General features: G+C 47.9%; 1 protein-coding gene across 2 annotated transcripts in view; it reads right to left on the bottom strand.

Moving 5' to 3' along the window:
* The window catches only part of LMX1A (LIM homeobox transcription factor 1 alpha), a 153,884-nt gene extending 137,009 nt beyond the window's left edge, over positions 1 to 16,875 (bottom strand). The window contains exons 1-3 of one of the 2 annotated variants that reach the window (XM_070497586.1): positions 16,750 to 16,875; positions 15,866 to 15,963; positions 13,493 to 13,679 (exon numbers count right to left, since the gene is read on the bottom strand). In XM_070497586.1, the coding sequence (XP_070353687.1) occupies positions 13,493 to 13,679; positions 15,866 to 15,941 (263 nt within the window). In that variant the 5' untranslated portion in view covers positions 15,942 to 15,963; positions 16,750 to 16,875. Of the gene's footprint in view, positions 1 to 13,492; positions 13,680 to 15,865; positions 15,964 to 16,465; positions 16,649 to 16,749 lie in introns of those variants that run through there. The other variant, XM_044758573.2, reaches the window with a different exon arrangement.
* Between the last annotated feature and the right edge of the window lie 1,528 nt (positions 16,876 to 18,403).

Genomic DNA, 18,403 nt, shown 5'->3' with positions numbered 1-18,403 from the left:
CTAGGGTCATATGGATCTGACAGCCTTAGACCTAAGGAAGGATTCTCAGCTGACCACACACTGCTCTCCGACTCCCTGTCAAAAACATTAACACTCCCCCACTGCACACATCAGGCAGTTTGTGATCATGCTCCATGCCTCCAAGAGCTCAAGGTAGAGGCACTGAGGGGATAATGAGCTAATCTCAAAGAGGTTAAACGATTTGCCCAGGTCCATCCAGCCAAAGCAGAGGCAAAGGCAGGACTAAAGCTCAGGAAGTCTGAAAAACCCACTGCTATCCATTAGATCACTGTAGCCTCCAGTCTGGGGAAGTAAACATATGAACCAACCATGTGAAGACGACTGTAAAACATAGTGACAGCCAGGTACAGAGACCCAGCCACTGTGGTCTGGTCAACTCAGAAGACAGTGTCCCCATGCTAGACTCCCTTCTCTTGAGAATTCTCCTGAGTACAACAGGAAGCAAAAACCCTTCAACTGGCAGGCATGTGGATGATCTAGTTGTCAAGGACTACTGACTAGTTCCTGGTCTGGGGAGGCTTGCACACCTGTCCTGGGGAATCAGCCACAGAGTGTACACCTTGGACCATGCTATAACCAAACAGAATTCTGCATGGATGAGAAGCGGAAACAGGAAGATGACAGACGAGTGAGGTTTACACTAAGAACAGCCGGTATCTGAAGAAGGATATAGGTTGGAGCCTCACTCTACTGTCATCCTCAGGCCCATAGCCAGGGTGACCTTGGGAAAGAAGCTACGTGGGAAGCTGCAGTGGAGAGACTCCTGAAGAGTGGTTGAAAATAAACCCACCTTCTGCCAGCCTCTGTCCTGTGGCGATCAATTCTGGCTAATCCACAGAGAAATGCACAAAAGAACAAAGGGAATGAATGGCTGGGAAAGATCAAAGCAGAGGCAGAACCTGTGCCCTAGATGTGACCCTGAGGCATTTCTATCAATTGGATGCCCCTCTCTCTCCTGCATCCTCCCCCTCCTCCCTTTCCTGGCTAAACTCACCTTAGCTATCAAATAGGCTCAAAACTACCCCATCCTAAAACATCTTCCCTTCATTCTATCTCTACCGTAGGCACTATCTTTTTCCCTTCTCATCCTTCTTCCATTATCCATCTTCTCAAAAGAGTTGGACACATCACTGCCTCTACTTCTTCAATTTCTTTTTACTGTACAACCCATTAAAATGCTATCCTGTCCCCTCCATGCCTCTAACAAAACTACTCTTGACAAGATTACCAATGACTAACTGCCAATTCCGTGGGCAAATAGGTGGCCCTACTTCTTGAAATTCCTCACCACTGCCCTGTCTCTCCTGCCTCTGTGTCATTCCATCACAGACACTCCCAGGGCTCCTTGAATGCTGGTGCTTCCCATAGCTCCATCCTTGGCCCTCTTCTCATTCTACATAGTATCCCCTTGGGCATACTCCTCTTCTCATACTTATATGATAATATATCCTAAAGCTTTGTGTCCAGCCTAGTTTCCAGATCTTCTCGTACAACTGCCTCCTGGACATCTCCACCTGGGTGTCACACCTTCTTATTCATTCTGCAAGAGCCAGTTAACATATTACCTCTTCCCTGAAGCTTTTCCAACCAACCCACTCATTGATTAATTTATCCATTCAACCAACATGTATTTGTCTCATGCCTACTATTGGTCAAGAACCATGCAAGATGCTAGAGATACAGGAGTTCAAACAAAAAACAGGAAGGTCCCTGCCTTCAAAGAGCTTCTGATCTAGTGACACAGACAACAAACCAACAAATAAACATATAATTCAAATTGTGATAAGCACTGTGAAGATAATGAATAGCACATAGCAATACAGAATCAAGGGATTTAGATAAGCTGATTCTCTATCCTACCAGCCATGCCTGTCTTAAAACAATTTTACTCTTCCTTCAAGCTTCGTTTAATTTATATCTCTAAGCAATCTCCGCTAGATTGTTAATACATCAGTGCTTTGTTTTATTCATTTCTACATACTTGGCACATACAGGAATTTAATAAGTCTGTTTGATGATTAAATGAAGGAAGGAGTGATTTAATTAATAAACCAGTGTTTAGAAGATTTCACTTAATTCTAAATTTTGGAAATCCACATACAACTAGGTAAAGTGTATTCTAGTTGCTCGGGTATTACCTGAAATATCTAGTTTCATTAAATATCAGTTTACAGAGATTAAATTCAGATGTACATTTCACCTCTTTAACATTGGCCGGGGCCAGTCCCAGTGACCTAGTGGTTAAGTTTGACTCATTCCACTTTGGCAGCCTGGGTTTGGTTCCTGGGCACAGACCTACACTGCTCTCTTAGCAGCCATGCTGTGCTGGCAGCCCACATACTAAAAAGTAGAGGAAGATTGGCATGAGTGTCAACTCAGGGCAAATCTTCCTCAGCAAAAAATAAAAATACAATTGACTGAAACTAGTTTTAAGAGAATCAAGTGTCAGCAGTCGTGAGAGAAATAATACCATACAAGAATACTTGACTTCCTTAAAAGCCAAGATTCTGTTATCCCTTTTTCAATCCAGCCAGGCCAAGTAATAAACAAGAGGGAGTCAACAGTTCTGGAAATCAGCCTCATATGGGACACAGTGGGATCTTTTCTAGCTGAGGCTGGGGCTTGTTTGAAAATACAGCACAGTTCAGAAGAAAAGTTGGAAAGGGTTATCCAAGAAATGGATGGACAGCTGCTGGCTAGTCCCAATGGAAGTTATGTCTGGAAGGCTCCATATCTGATATTTAACAGTTCTGCTGCCAAATGTGCAGACAGGCTCCCAGAACAATCCACCAATAGTGAACTCTGGGAGCTGGAGAGAAGGAAAATGGATGCTTGTCTGCCTTTTTGTCACTCTTCCTGTGGGGAAGAACAGCTATGCTAGAGGGACGATGGAGACCAGTACAGATGGGATGGGACAGGAAAGGATCGAATAGGATGGCTTTGCACCGGTGGAGGCTCTGGACAAACAGGAGGGATGAGTGTACACTAGCAGCTTTCACACACACACAAACACTCAGGCAATCCCCAAATCCAAAACACTTCCTCTAAACCCACAGAATATATAAACAGCTGACCGTCAGAAGGCTGCTTGAAAGCTCAAGTATCTAGCAGGTGGGGACTTGTTTTCCAAATGCTGGTTCAACAGGACAAACTGAGAATTGTGATCTCACTGGGGTGTGAACACCAGAATTCAAGCAGCAGATGGGGTGATTTAGAGAAAAGGCCATTGGACCAGGAGTCAGCGGCTGGGGACAGCATCCCAGCTTCTCTTTTTACCAACAGCATGACCTTGGGCATGTTCTTAACCTCTCTGAGCCTCAGTTTCCTCAACTATAAAATGCAGGGGGGAAACAAAACTCTCCTTATCGAACTTTTAAAATTGTTGTGAGGTCCAAAAGAGAGAATATATGTGAAGGCTCTTTGAAAATTGAAAAGGATACTTTTTTTTCCACATCTCCTTTTCTGGCATTTTCTATAAAACAAGCATTGATCTCTATGCTTTACAAATATTAACCCAAAATGATGCTATGAGGTTGGTACTATTATTATCGCCATTTCAGAGAAAGGAAACAGGCACAGAGAAAGTACGACCCTTGCCCAAGGTAACACAGCTAGTGAACATCAGAGCAAGGATTTGATCCCAGACATGCTGGGTCCAGAGTCTATGCTCATAACCACTACACTGTGTTGGGTTATCATACACAGCTTCTAAGAATATGAGAATATGTATTCTTTTACTTATATAAAAAAAAGCCACGGGGCTGGCCCCGTGGCTGAGTGGTTAAGTTCGCAGCCTCCGCTGCAGGCGGCCCAGTGTTTCGTTGGTTCGAATCCTGGGCGTGGACATGGCACTGCTCATCAAGCCATGCTGAGGCAGTGTCCCACATGCCACAACTAGAAGGACCCACAATGAAGACTATACAACCATGTACTGGGGGGCTTTGGGGAGAAAAAGGAAAAAAATAAAATCTTAAACAAAAAAAGTCAACAATAATAATACCCAACCCTGCATAGCTCTCCATATTTTACCAAAAGCCTTTCATGTTCATTATCTTATTTAATTCTCACAACAACCCTATAAGGTTGTTACTATTATATTCCTCTGTATAGAAGAGGAAACTGTGGCTTGGACATCTCTTGACAGCAGGAAATGTGTTTCAAATTATTTTTCCAGTCATGGAGAGAGCTGTGCAGTGCCCAAACCATTCATTTCCACCTGTCCAAGCCCTGTCGATCTATAGACATGGACTCTTGAAACGAAAGACCCCAACCAATAACAGAGCACAGAGAAAATAAAACCCAGAAGAAAAGGAGTCGGTGTGTAACCACAGCCAGCTCTACATAGACACAAACAGGGAAGCTCCCTACGAAGTGTTATTTGCATTCCGTCCAAAATTATCTCCTTTACTGGCCCCACTCTAGGGCTCAAAATTCTACCATAAGATAATTATTCCTTTGACGAAACACCTTTCAAGTTAAAAAGTATCTTTGGAAGAATACCATATTATCATGTACATCCAAATGTGAATTATTTCATAATATGTTGTCCAATTTGACAGCTAGTTAAAAGCGGGCTCTAGCCTGCACACAGGGTAAACTGAAATTTAAAAGGTCACAAGATGGGTTCAGAGCATAAGACAAGCAAGAAGGCAAGGCTGAGCTGAGATCCTGAAAATGGGATTGGAAGACCAGTGCTGTAGTTGAACCCAGGGACTCCAGGTGCATAGAGCCCCAGGGAGAAGAGAGGTGCAGGGACCAAGGGACACTCCAGCCAAAGAGATGCAGGGAGGGGTCTCCTGGGGTGTTCTTCCCCTCTGGAATGCCAAGTCTACCTCTAGGCACTGCCAATTGGTTTTCATCTCTGAAGAGCCGTGCCTGTCTTCCTGCAAAGGCGGTGGCTGTCACTGTGCGTGAGTGCATGTAAGTGTGCGTGTGTGTAGCAGGAACACATGCACAAAGGAATCCCTGCCACAATGCGAGGAGGGGCAGCAGGAGAAATGTGAGGGGAGCCAGCAGCAGGGGAGGAAACTCTCGATGGTTATGTTAAAAAGGATTTGTTCCACTGTCAAAACCAGAAAGCTCTCCCCAAGAGCCAGCTTTAGGGAAGGAAGCCTGAAATGACAGAGAGGGGGTGGGATGTATTAAGGAGGCTCTTTGGAAAGGAGACTGAAGTAAAGGCAAAAGGAAGGTATGGCCATAAAACTCCACCCCTGGACTGTGATGAGCCAGCAACGCCTAGGGATGAACAGAAACTGGGCTCTAGGGTTTCTGCTGGGTTCCAAACAAAAGGGCTCCCAAAGCCACCCTGACACTCTAGGGCAAGGGCAGTCCTTTAAATCCCGGCCATCAGAGCACTCGCCCTCTCTGGTTCTCCCCAGTCACTGGGAGGAGGCCCAAAGACGACCAAGCTCCTGAAAACTGGACACACCTCACCTTCTCCGTTCAACCGCCCATTCCCTTTCCCGGGCCCCCTCCTGTCCCCAAAGACATCAACCTCTTCTCCATCCTGGAGCTGGGGGCCCCAGGCCAAGCTGGCATCCACTCCCACTCAGGTTCAGGCTATCCAGGACTCAAACAAAGCCATATTTGGACCCTCCTGCGGAGAGAGAGGGGACCGCTTCTGGGCACGGAGGGAGCTGGTGTTAATCGGCTGCACAGTGAATGACAACAATGTGAAGAATGAAAATATGGTTTGGGGGGATAGTCCCCAGGAGCCCAACATTTGGGTATTTAAAGGAACTTTAATGAGCTTAAGAGGCTAATCTGGAGTTCAGGAGGGGGTGTTTTGTTTTGTTTTGTTTTGAAAAATCCTTTTAAAGGTTCCTGAGGCTTGATAAGGAGGAGGCAACCGAACTGTGAGTCAAGGAGTGGCTGCCTGCCTGCCTGTAACTGAAGGGGCGGGGTAGAAGTAGGGGAGGAGGCTGCTCCGAAGAGCCTTTCTCCTTGCAGCCGCAGAACCTGAGGCTCCAGCGATAAGGGATGGTTCTTTCCAAGCTGGAGAAGCGTGATGTCTAGAGAAGAAGCAAAAAAAGTCGAAAGTGAGTAAAGCATTTACATCCTATCAGAATGTTAGCTTCTCACCAAATGACTCCTTCTCCTGGTTTACTGGTGATCGCATCAGACTCAGGCACTTCTCTGACCCACCAAAAACACACACCAATAGCGGCAGGACACGACCCAGCACCCACTAAGGTGCCAGGCACACTCAGCTTGATGTTCAGGGGTCCCTAAATGGTCACCCAAAGACTAAAGGTCACAGAATCGTGCAAACCTGAGAGTAACACCCCTTGCCAACTATGGAGCTGAGCCTGCTCCATAACTAGGTGGCCATGTGGCAGGACTGTTATTTTGTGCATCTAAAAGATGAATTCGTTTCCTCCAAGTGAGTAAATCAAAAGAAGACTAACAGTCTGTAAGGACGGCCTGGGGAAAAAAAATGAGGCAGTTGATGAGATGGTGTTTAAGTAATAGCTGATGCTCGCAAGAGTCAAGTTAATAGAATTCCACAGGGCAGGGGGGTGTGAGGGGGTGGCAGAAGGGGACAGGACCATGTGAAATCTAGATATAGCGCAGGTCATTTCCCAGCCATGCTGGATGCTAAAGATATTTGTTATATGAACAGAGTTTAATTGGGCCTGTCAGACAAGGTAGTTCAATCCATAGTGGCCAGAGATCTATCAGAGCTTGTTCATTATATGATAATAATGATGAAACACAAGCCTAGTAGGGTGGGGAGACACTGGAGGCCTAGAGAATCAAAAACCCAGACATATTTACTGTTACCCAAAAATAGGATCCCCAAACTGGAATCTTGAAAGGCTGGAAGAGACCAAACTCTTTCATGTGACTTCAGTTAAAGGACTAGGAAAAACACAGTCCATTTTGTATTTTTAGTCGTTATGACATTATGGTGCAATAATGGGGAATCTGGCAATGGTTTCATTAAATTCTAGCTAATCCAAGCATGGCAGCCAGGTGACAAGCTCTACAGATGACCCAGTTGCCTTGGTTCACCACTGAAAAGAACAGCACAGAAGTAGGTTTTAAAAATCCTTTTTTAACTACCCAGATGGGGCTATTCATGATGAGACCAAGTATACCCTCAAGGTGAGAAACTGACGTGGCGCCATAGTTTTATTCCTTCCATGATGTCTTCACCAACCCTTCAGTGTTTCTGCTGCATTCCAATTGCATCTGCTGTCTAATGCCAAAAGAAACTTAATCCCTATCCTAAGTCTCATTTTATTTATTTTCAGTAGTGTGAAAACAAACATGTAGCAAGATTACAGTGTTTACACCTCCTTTTTAGCTGATAGAGCTCTAATCCTCCCACTAATTAATGCCAGGGCCATAGCGATTTTATTAATTTCATCTTGGTTAAAAATATAGAGACAGATAATCGTGCTCGACTAAAATAACAATCTGACATTTGGAAGGTGTTCGCTTCATTTCAGCAAGACGGCTGGCTGGCCAGGTTTCCTGTAATCTATGACAAAGAGACACAAAGCTGCAGCCGACATTGGTCAATGATAACAGAACTAATTCTAATTGTGATAAATTGACTAAAATGTCCCACATCATGCTAGTCAAGGAGACTATGGAGAAAATGTAAATCCTTCTGAACACCAAGCCAGTTTCTCTGTCAGTTCCAGAAAACAGGCACAAAGGAGGAAAGGGCTTCTTTTCTCTGTCCTCAATTGATATTTTCTCCAGAACCTTCTCTACGCTTTGCTCCTAAAATTACCAACATCCCCAAACCAAATCTGAAAAAGCTGCTGGCAACAACACTGTTCTACTTGTCCCTAAGACGCTTTCAGAAAAACATATATGGTATTCCTAGCAGGAAGGTCAGGCATGCTGGAAACAGGACAGGGTGTTTGCACATAGGGACCTTTCTGCTCTGTGGGAGAGGCACTCCCTGTCCCCAGCTGCCCCCAAACCTCCTTATCTATCCCCAAAAATAGCTTGCTAAGAACTCCCCTCTGGAGATGTGAACGGGCCTTTAAAAATCCATATTAGAAAGATGTAAAAAAAAAAATTGAAAAGCACTAAAGTAGAGCTAAGATTTCATAGTTAAGGCAGAAATTATTTTTAAACCTCTCCATGGTAGATGTGACTGCACTTTTTCCCCCATAGTTCATTTCCCAGCATTGGACAACTGTACTTAATAATCAAGTTAACATGATTCAATATTGGTTATTTTGAACTTGATATAATTCAACAATGACATTGTATAGATGCATTTACTCTAAGAAGCTTTAATAAATTTCTGGCAAGACAACGAATATTTTAAATCCTTGTCTACTTTCTCACGTCCAAACACTCTGATCCAAAATAATTGCTTTGACCAGAAAAAACAATTAGCTGATAATTTAATAAATGGAATTGTTCTCATTAGAGAAACAGTATCTGCTCATTATTCCCCCAAAATTTTCCAGAATTAAAAAGCAACAACAAAGAGGCCTCTCTAAAATTAGTAACAGTATTTTGGTTAATACAAAAGTTATACATTAAGAAAAATGAAACTAAAAAGCAAGACAAACAATGAACTTTCAGAAAAGCTCTTGTCGCTGAAATGTGAATGGCAAAAACAACTCCTTAGCCGGGTAAGTGACAAAAGTCCCAGAACTCTACAGTATGTAAAACTGGATTGGATAAATAACTATTTTTAATGTGCTCCATTTATGTAAGGATCAAAAGAATCCCACAAGCTTATTCTGAAAAGCAATGTTCATATCTAATTCCCAGAATACTATTAATATCTGCTCCTGCTATCTAATTTTATTTCAAAATTTTGTCTTAGATTCAAGAAAGTCCTATCCAGGGACCAATACATATAAAAAAGAGAAAACACCTCTAAGCAAGGACTGTTTCCAATCAACCTCTAAATAAATAAAAAAGCAGATAAATCGGCCTGCACAAACACAGCCACAGCCCATGGATGGGGCTTATCCCAAGCTAAGGCCCCCTTCAATTTAACGCCGACATCAATTTATTACCTAGCTGGGTTTGATTTTTATATTCCTTAAATTTTACTATGCCAGAAGTGGGGCCAACAAAAGATAAAGTACAGCAAAACTCTAACAATTGCCTCTGTAATTTCATCTCTGGGCTCCTTTTATGAGTAACCGCATGCTCAGTTTTGATCTCCAAGTAATGTCACAGTAATAAAAACCAAACGAACTCTCCTCCCTACACACACATATCCTACACCACCTGATAAAATGCAGAATTAGTTCATTACTGATCCTAATAGAGATCATTACCTCAGCCATTTTCTCCGCAGGGCTGCCAATCAGTAGGTCCAAAGAAAGACAGAGAAAGCTCAAAGTGTGTTAGGCACTTTGCCCCATTTCAGTCCCTTTCTTCAGAAAATTGGTTTGCTCCAAAAGAAAAGGAGAAAACATGGACGGGTCCTCTGAGGAAAGGTTTCCCAAGGCCAGTGATTTGCTGACATGTGGGGAGTTATGATGTTATGAGAACAGCCCTGATGACAGCGATACTATCCCACACCGCTCCTAGGATGTCCAGAACAATCTAAGGGATAATGATAAACTTCATACGGGAGGGGAGAGGGCCCCGCCTGACGCAACCAGCTGCCAGGCACATGAAAGAAACAATATAAACTTGATTTAAATGTGGGATCCCTTCCAGAAGGCTTAATTATCTATTGTATTACCACATTCCTGTTATTCAGCAGCCTCTTCTGTCTCCGATGTAAGTCCAACTACAGTATTTGTTTGGAACAAATTCAGGGAAAACTCCAAACCAACCGACCCAGTCATACAGGACTCAGTTAAACAGGGAACACAGTTATAATACATAGAAGTCTCCTAGGCTAGAAAATATTTCGGTTGTCTGCTAACTTTCAAGAACGTTGAAGACAGTTGAGTCTCGTTTTAAAACACTCTACCTATAGCATCTTGATGTCTTCTATGACATGGTACAGCTTCATCAATTCTGTAAATGCATCATCCCACCTAACTAGTCATCCTTCTTTGATGACATGTCATGAACAATAAAGATCACCTCTAGTTCTTAGTTTCTAGACATCCATAAATCACTTTTCTACACTTCAGCCTTAAATGCTTATTTGTTTTGGATGATCAGAAGATAAATTTTTCCTAAGGGTGTCATAGTGCATGAGGTAAATATTTAACAAAACATCCCGAGGTCTTCAAATGAAGGGCTGTGTCTAAGATGCCACTGTCAATTCAATTTTTTTTACTTAGACAAATTTGGTGTTTGACATCAAGAAGGTGTAACAACTATTTGATAGCATAGAATTTTCACTTTTTAACTAGCTGCCTGACACCATGAACAGGCATCTAATAATTCAAATGCAGAACTGCCCAACAGCCAGAAATGCACATACAAATGGCTAAAATAAATATGACAAACTCACTTTGTTAATATTATGTTTATGACCTACAGTGAAGCCTGCACATTAGCTATATGTTCTTCCATTGTAACGTGTAGAAATAGCATTTAAACTCAATGAATCTGGAGACAAGCGTCCCGCCTGAATATGTATTTTTGTATTAAGTTCTCCATAATTTACCACCAGCATCGTCCAACCAATTTAATTTCCATCTTATTTTCCTCTCCATTTGCCTTGGTTGGGCCTCCAATTTTAAAAATATCCACCAGAAAGGGCAAAATTATGTTTACAAATGTATTTCTTAAAGAGCAAAAGTGCTCTCTGTAACTGTTTCATGACTATTATCTAAAACGGAATTGAATCCCTCTGAAGGATAACTATCTGGTCATTCTGCATAGTTTCTATTCAACACCTAGTCTAGCACTCTAAGCAGAAGAGGCTTTCGAGAAATACTTGATAGTTAGGATAATGGAAAAAGTGCTAGGCTATAAGCCTCCTGAAGGCAGGCTCTGAGACTTTTGCTCAATGTCCTCTCATCACCTAGCCAAGCGCCTTACATGTAGAAGCTCCATAAAAGCTTTCAAATAACAGCATTTTGTCTTGAGCTTAATTTAAAACAAACAAACAAACAGGAAAGCAAACCTCTCCTTTCTCGCCTACAGTACCTACCATGCAGACTAATATCATTAAAAGTATTAAATATATTGAAACCCTGTTTTGTTAGAAAAATGGGATTGGGATGAGAGAGAGAAGAGAAAAGAAATTAATCTTAAAGAGACAATAGAGGGGCTAGGCACAGACCAGTGCTGATCGTGTGCCATTAGCTAAAGAGGAGAAGCAACTCCATTTGGGACATCTGTGTTTCCCAAATATATGTTAAAATTCAAATTAAAAACCCTCATTGTAACATCAACACCTCTCTGAACAATGAAGCTCACATTCAGTCTATAAAATCTTCTGGTTCTGGCCAACAGCTGGCAAGTTGATCCCTGCAATTTTCCCTTCGCAGAAACAGCTTTGTGAGGGGAGAACTGACCTATTGGGCTAATAAGCCCAGACCGCGCCAAACCTGGAGGCTGAAATGGAAGGGACATTGTTGTGTTAAGTACTTTACAACAACTGTTTCTTCTCCTCTTGACACAGCCTGACTTCCTTAAAGAAGATCTGACTGGCCAGACAGCTGTGTTGACCCTTAAGCCTTCTTTGATTCGTGATTTTTTTTTTTTTTTAACAAACAGAATCGAAATTCACAACCCAAATCCTTTCCTAAGCTCCAATAGTTTTGAATTTGCTAGTGTTGTGCCTGAAGGATGTGGACATTTCAGTAACCTATAAGCAGAAAGATGAAGATTGGGTCTCCACAATCCCAAAACCTTCAGATAAAAAGCAAGAGGAAAAAAAGCGAGCAATCAACCAGAAGCTTTGGTGTTACTTGAAGTGGTGTGGGCAAAATCTGCTTAATTACCTAAAAATTGCACTTTGACTCAGATACTGTGACAATAAACAGCCAGCCAAGAACAGACAGAGGCACATCTTCTTTTAAAAATGTTAACCATAATTACCACCTGGGGAAGCGGTCATGCATTTTTCACTTCTTTATATATATATTTCTGTATTGCGCAACTCATCCAAAATTGAACATGTATTTTTTTTTAGTGCTGAAAACATAAAGTTGTCTTTTCAAAACAACAACAAAAATGCCCAATACTGTTTCCATATGGGGTAAAAATCAAGTATATTATGGCAAAGGAGCACTGAGTGGCAGAAAGAATTTTATGTGTGTGGTCACTAGGTCTAATCGCTTTGTCACTTTTTAGTAACCCAGGCAGCATGAAAGAGAAGATATTTCTGTTCCTTCTCGGAGCTTTTTGTTATATTGAGACTTCTCTTGCACACCTCCTTTCCTTGTGCTTTTAATAACGTGAGAGAAACTGCTTTTCACACACATGGGCCCTTCCTCGATTATTGACATATAGCCTTGTCCCTTTTAGTCGCCTGTAACAAATGCGGGATTCTGCGCGTGTACGCGCCCCCGCTCAGTCACATACACGACTCCTGGTCTACAAAAACAGAGGCCTTTTTCAGCCACTTTTCTTTCATTCAATGCCTTGCACAGTGTGCCCACTAACTAGCCATTCTGACAAGGAAAAGCAGTTCCCTCTCCTTAGGTCCACTAAGCAACTCAGGCCCTGCCTGACGAGAACCAGCAAATCCTTCTCACTCCCGCTCCCTGGCCTCATCCAGGCTTTAGACATTACAGAACCCTAGATTCGAAAGAATCCATTTTCTTAAAGATCTGCCTCCTAATTCTTCTCAAATCACACCAGAACGTTCATGTCGACAGGAAGGAACTGAACCTGCTGCATAGCAGAAACGCATACCCAGGCCGGAATTAGGGAGGAAGTGGAGGATGGACGACGGGGCCTCAAATCAGGCCCCAACTTCTGGCCTAATAGCCCCTTCGTCCAAGGGTTTTGGAGAAATGGGGAGGTGGAGAGTACGGTGAGAGAAAAGGCAAACAGGGTGTGCGAGGAACTCAGAGGGGCACCAGCGCCATTTCTGAGCCCAATCTGCTGGGACTCCAGTGGACAAAGCGAAGTGGGAAACACAAGGGACAGAAGTCGTGGGAGCAATACAGCCTCACCGCTGGGGATAAGCGCGCGGGTGGCGCGGACATGTGGGTAAGGTGGAGTGTGAACCGGCGAGGAGACAAGGGCCACTGGCAGCCCGTGGGGCACCCCAGTGAAGGACGGGGACAAGCTTGATGGGGTCGGAGCCCCGACAGAGGAATGTCCTCTGGGAATGGCCACGTCGGGGTAGGGGCCTGGGAGGAGTGAAAACTAGGCGAGCAGACCACAGAGGGGAGCCATTGCTTGCGCTCTGAGGGCCCCGGCCGTGATTGCGCGCACCCGCGCAGTTCGCCGCCGCCCAGGGGAGTATATAGGATGAGGGTGAACAGGCATTATGCGTCTCTGGGCACGCGGATGCCCCTTGCGCCTTCCAGAAGCGGACAGGAGTAAAGGAAGACAAAGTCTCCCGCGCCCGCTGATGCCTGTGTGTGGGGCTCGCTCCGGAGGCGCCGACACTTACTTCTCGTAGTCATATTTGCAGTAGAGCTTCTTGTCCCGGTAGAAGCAGGTGGTCTCCAGGGGCTCTTTGCAGGAGGCGCACTGCACGCACTGCTCGTGCCAGAAGCTGTCGTTGAGCCGCAGCAGAAACCTGTCCGAGATGACCCGTTGACAGCCCTCGCAGACAGACTTGGGGCTCACCGCTCTGCCTACGGCAGCAACAGACGTTCGCGGGTGAGCTGCGCCGGCCCAGCATCCCGGCCAAACCCGGCCGCGGGACGCGCTCTGGACCACTCCACACCCACGGATTTCCCTCGCGCCCCCCACCAGGGAAAGCCCCCTGCCAATCAACCAAGCCGAGGTTTGGAGGGCAGGGAAAAATCAAACCAAGTGTCGTTTTTAATAAACAGGGACCATGTGGGAAGGTTTAAATTCCACCGGGGGAGAGGGCGCAAATCACTAAGAAGCCTTAGTCAAACTTGCCTAGGTATGAGCGCAAACGTAAGCGCATCCTGAAAAATGAGACTACAAATAAATTTGTGCTCCCCGATTTATCACGTAATCATTAAATCATTCACTATGCTTGTCTGTTGATTACTATTAGAACTGTGTGTAAAAATTTTTTTTTGTTTGGTTTTGTCTTTTGCTAAAACGCAATTCTGTTCTATTTTTTTAGGGAAAACAATTTTTTTTTTTCCTCCTAAAAGGTCCCGTGCATACAGAAAAATACCGTCTCGCCCCAGGCAAACTCAGTATTGTTCAACCCAATGAACCCCAAATTGCTGTGTCTTGGCTGGCGTGCAAATTGCAGATGGGTTTCTCATAATTAAGAAACATCAGGATAGAAGGAAAAAATAAAGAAAAGAAGCAGGGCGCGGAGCCGCCGCGGAGCGTCCTGGCCAGGCTTCCGGGAATCAGGCGCGCTCAGCAGCCAGGCATGAGGGCGAAACCGACCCCAAACCGACTCAGCGCAAACAGGGAATCCTCTTTCCTACCCCGTAGACTTTTGTCTGTCTTGTTCCGTTGGTTTGCAGGGTAGGAGTGCTTTTTTTTTTCAGGTGGGGGGACGCTTGGCCGCCTTTCTGGGCACATTTCACAGCTATTTAAAGACGGCCTTGTCCCTGATAACAATACCCTTGCTCGTGGTGTCCCAAAGGGCCTGACCCTTCCCCGTTTCCCTGCTACCCTCCTGTCGCTTTCCCCTTGGGGGCTCCGGCCACCGGCTCGTGAGCAAGCCCAGTCACCTCGAGGCACGGGCACGTTGGGCTAGGAAAAGTAGTGAGAGAGTTCTCAGTTTAAAAATCCTCTCTTCTTTCTGCCCTGTCTCAGCGTCCAGGGTCGCGACCCGGGCGTAGGGAGCGGACGTGGGCCGGGCAGAGCGCACCCAGCGAGCCGCGACGTCCGCTGAACGCAGATGTCCGCGCGCTGCGCCAGGCCAGCGCCGGCTCCGGCCCCAGCGCTCTTCCGAGGATGGACCGAGTCGGGAAGTTTCCGACAGGGCAGGTGAAAGAGGCGAACGCAGTGCGCGTGATTTCGTTTCATCTAGGGAATGCGGGAGGTGGGATTCCTCTCTGGATACGGTTTCTCCAGTGGGACTGTCTCATCCTCCGCCTTCACCCCGCTCTAGCGGTTCCGAGTGAGGGAAAGAGGCAAGAGGTTCAAATAAAACGAAAATTCTTCCCGCTAAAAAAATTAAAGCACCCGCTCCCCAAACTTGAAAAGCACCAAGACCAGGGTGGGGGCTGGGGGTAGGAATCCCTGGCCTCAGCTCTGGAAGATCCGAGTGTGGATCCTCTCTCGAGGCCCTTGGCTCACCGCTCCTCCGAGATCGCTGCGAAGGGATTGGGGAGGCGGGGGGAACCCGCCGGACCCAAGAGCCGGCTCCAGTTAATTAAAGCCGAGGCGAGGGCCCCGCCGCGCGGGCTAATCCCCGCGCTGCGCTGCCCACCGGCCCGGAAAAGCCTCTCGGTCGTGCCGGAGGCTGAGATTGGGGCTGGGGTAGGTGGGCGCGAGAAGCCGCCTCGAGTCTGGGCGCTCCGGACCTCGGGTTTCGTATGCTCGCCCCTAGGCCGCCAAGAAGAGGGCGGCTTTTAAGAGATGTCGATCAGCTCCGCGATTAAAAATCCAGCCCTGGGTATTTTTAATCACTTGCCACTCAGCCGCCTGTAAGCAAACTTGCCCGCCCCTCGTGGCTTTGGGGAATTCAGTGCCCGGGCGCGTGAGGCCTGGGGCGGCTTGTCGTTTGGGGGTAGGAAGGACAGAGAGTGGGCTCAGTTGAGTGCAGGAAGCGGGGCTTTAGCTCCCCTGTTGCCCACCCGGTCTCAGAGAGCTGGGCTCCAGAGCTGGGGGCTGGCAGAAGGAGGGTGCGCCCGAGGCTCACGGCCTGAACACTCACCCAGCAGCGAAGAGAAGGAGGCCGAGGTCTCGATGGCGCCTTGGAAGCTCTCCTCCATCTTCAGGCCGTCCAGCATGTTCGGGCCGGGCCGGGAGGACCTGTAGAGGAGAGGAAACGACGCTTCTGGCGTCCGTGCCCTCTGGGACGCGGTGCCCACAGCCACTGCACTCTTGGGAAAGGACAGAGGGAGTGTCCGGGGTGACCAGAATGAGCCAGGAGGGTAGAGTCCAACCAAGGGAACTGTGGGGTGGGAGGAGAAAGACAGTCACAGCGAACTGCTCTGACTGATCTGATTTCACTCGAAGTCAGCGCGTTATGTACTTAGGCCTCCGCCCCCCAACTGCGTTTCTCCTTCCCCTGCCCCCCCCCCCACAAGCCCCTACCCCCACTCCATCCCCAGTCCCAGGTTTCCCATCCCGAGTCCGACTCCGCCCCAAGCTATACTAAAGTGGGCCCTAGGGACGTCTCCGCAGGAACCCAGCTACTGGGATAAGATGAGGATAAAAGGAGTGGGTGTTTTTCCTCGCGGGGCCGGGCCCAGGCACGCGGGACTCCGAGGTCTACAGCCCGCGCTCCGACAGGCCCCGTTGCGTCCCTCACCTGCCCTGGCCGAGGAGAGGCAGAGCAAGCGACCCAGAGAGCGTCCCGCCTGCTCTCGGACTCGGGGCGCTGAGATCTGCTGGGGGGCGCGCGGGAGCCGGCGTGCGGGGCGCGCGGGGAGGTCCTCCCGCCGGTCGGCCGGTGCCGGGAATGTCTGCAGGAGCAAAGAAGTCGCCTCGGGGAGGAGCCGTGGCTGGCCCTGCTCACTCTTGGACGCATTTCAAATCAACTTTCAGAAACACGCCCGCCCGAGCTGGAGCCTAGGAACGGGCAGCCTTCCTTACCTGATGGGCGAGCTCGCGCCTCGTGGCAGGAGCGGAATGAAGCGGCCGGACGCCGCGGGAAGCTTCGGCCGGGGGAGGGGTAGGCCCTCGAAGCTGCAGCCGGAGCGGCCGCCCCCGGCTCCGGCGCGCCCGGGAGGGAGCCTGAGCGAGCGCCGGCCCCTGGCTCCGCTCCTTGGCGCGCCCGGGCCGGGCCGGGACGTGGCTGCGGGTGGCCGGCCTTCTCGGGACGTCCTGCCCGCCCGCGTCGCTCCTCAGGGGGAGGGGAGGGCCAGATGCTACTCCAAGGCTAGGAGGGAAGGCAGAGGCCCAGGGTCCTGAGTGCGAGTCGGGCCCTGCTTCGCTGGGGCGGATCCGGCCGCTTCCGACAGGGGCCGCGGCGCTGCGTGCGCGGCGGAGCGAAGGGGGTGGGGTTCGCAGGGAGGGGGACTGGCAGCGCGTCCCGTGGAGGGGCCACGGTGCTCTCCTCCGGATCCCGCCTGCGCAGCCCACTTCGCGGTCACCGCCGGGTGCGCCCCTCCGCCGCTGCGACCTCCCGGGCGCGCAAGGTTTCCACCCCTCCACGTGTAACTGCTCCCTCAGGGCGCGCTGGCCCGGCCGCCACCCGCGGCCCCGCTGGGCCTTCGCGGACATCTCCGCGCCACCTGGACCGCGCGCCCGCACGCTGGTTCCCCAGCCGCTCTTCAACCACGGCAAGAGACAAAAGCGCCGCAAATCCTCACCCGGGCCGCGGAAACGCCAAGAAGCTATTTGCCACGTGTGGTTGCGGGCCCCTGCAGCTCCGAGCTCCTCGAACCTCTTCTTCGTCACCCCGGGGCTCCTGCAACTTCCCAACTTCCGTTGGGCTGGAAACCCCTTCACCGTTTCAGATCGAAACTAGTTCACCGATGGGGTATGCAGATACTACAGGACCCATGGCCAAAGCTTGAATCAGGCTCCTGGTAGAGACTAGGTGGGATCCGACCCCCAGACGATAAGCCCGGAATGACACTGACAGGCAGTCAGTTACGGGGGCATTCTTGGAGGGGTGAAATGTCTGCGGGGAAATGTTAACTCACTACACCTCCTAACCTTAGCTTACCGTGACAGAACTGTAGCCCCTGCAGGAGCAGAAACAGGGTCTCCCGTGCAGCCCTGGAGTTTAGCACGGTGCCCGGCCCCAAGTGGATACTCAATAAATAAATCATTTATTTTGCACCAGGTTTGGTTACTTAGTTAACTCATTTAATCTTTGCAACACCCTATGAGGTGGAGACAATTATTATCCCAATATTCCAGATGAGGAAAACTGATCGCAAAGTGCACCCGAAAACCACGGGAAAGTTCCATCCACTGGATTCTCTGGGGACCCCTCCGTTTCTGAACTAAACAGAACTGAATTGGAATTACAGGATCTTTGGCAAAGTGAATTTGAGCAGGCGAGATGCAAACATTTTCTATTACCTTCTCCAAGGACAGGATCACTTCCTTATTTCTAACTTTTTCTTTAAAGACAGGACCACGTCCTTATTTTTCTTTAAATGCTCGCATCTTGCCTACTCAGATTCGCTTTGCCAAAGAACCTGCAATTCCGACTCAGTTCTGTTTAATTCAGGAACCTGGGGGTCCCCAGAGAACCCATTGAATGGAGCCTTCCCGTGGTATGTGGGTGCATTCT

The sequence above is a fragment of the Equus asinus genome, chromosome 25 (assembly GCF_041296235.1).
Source record: "Equus asinus isolate D_3611 breed Donkey chromosome 25, EquAss-T2T_v2, whole genome shotgun sequence".
NCBI lineage: Eukaryota > Metazoa > Chordata > Mammalia > Perissodactyla > Equidae > Equus > Equus asinus.
Note: the sequence above shows the minus strand (reverse complement) of the source record. Positions and strands in the feature narration are given on the sequence as shown.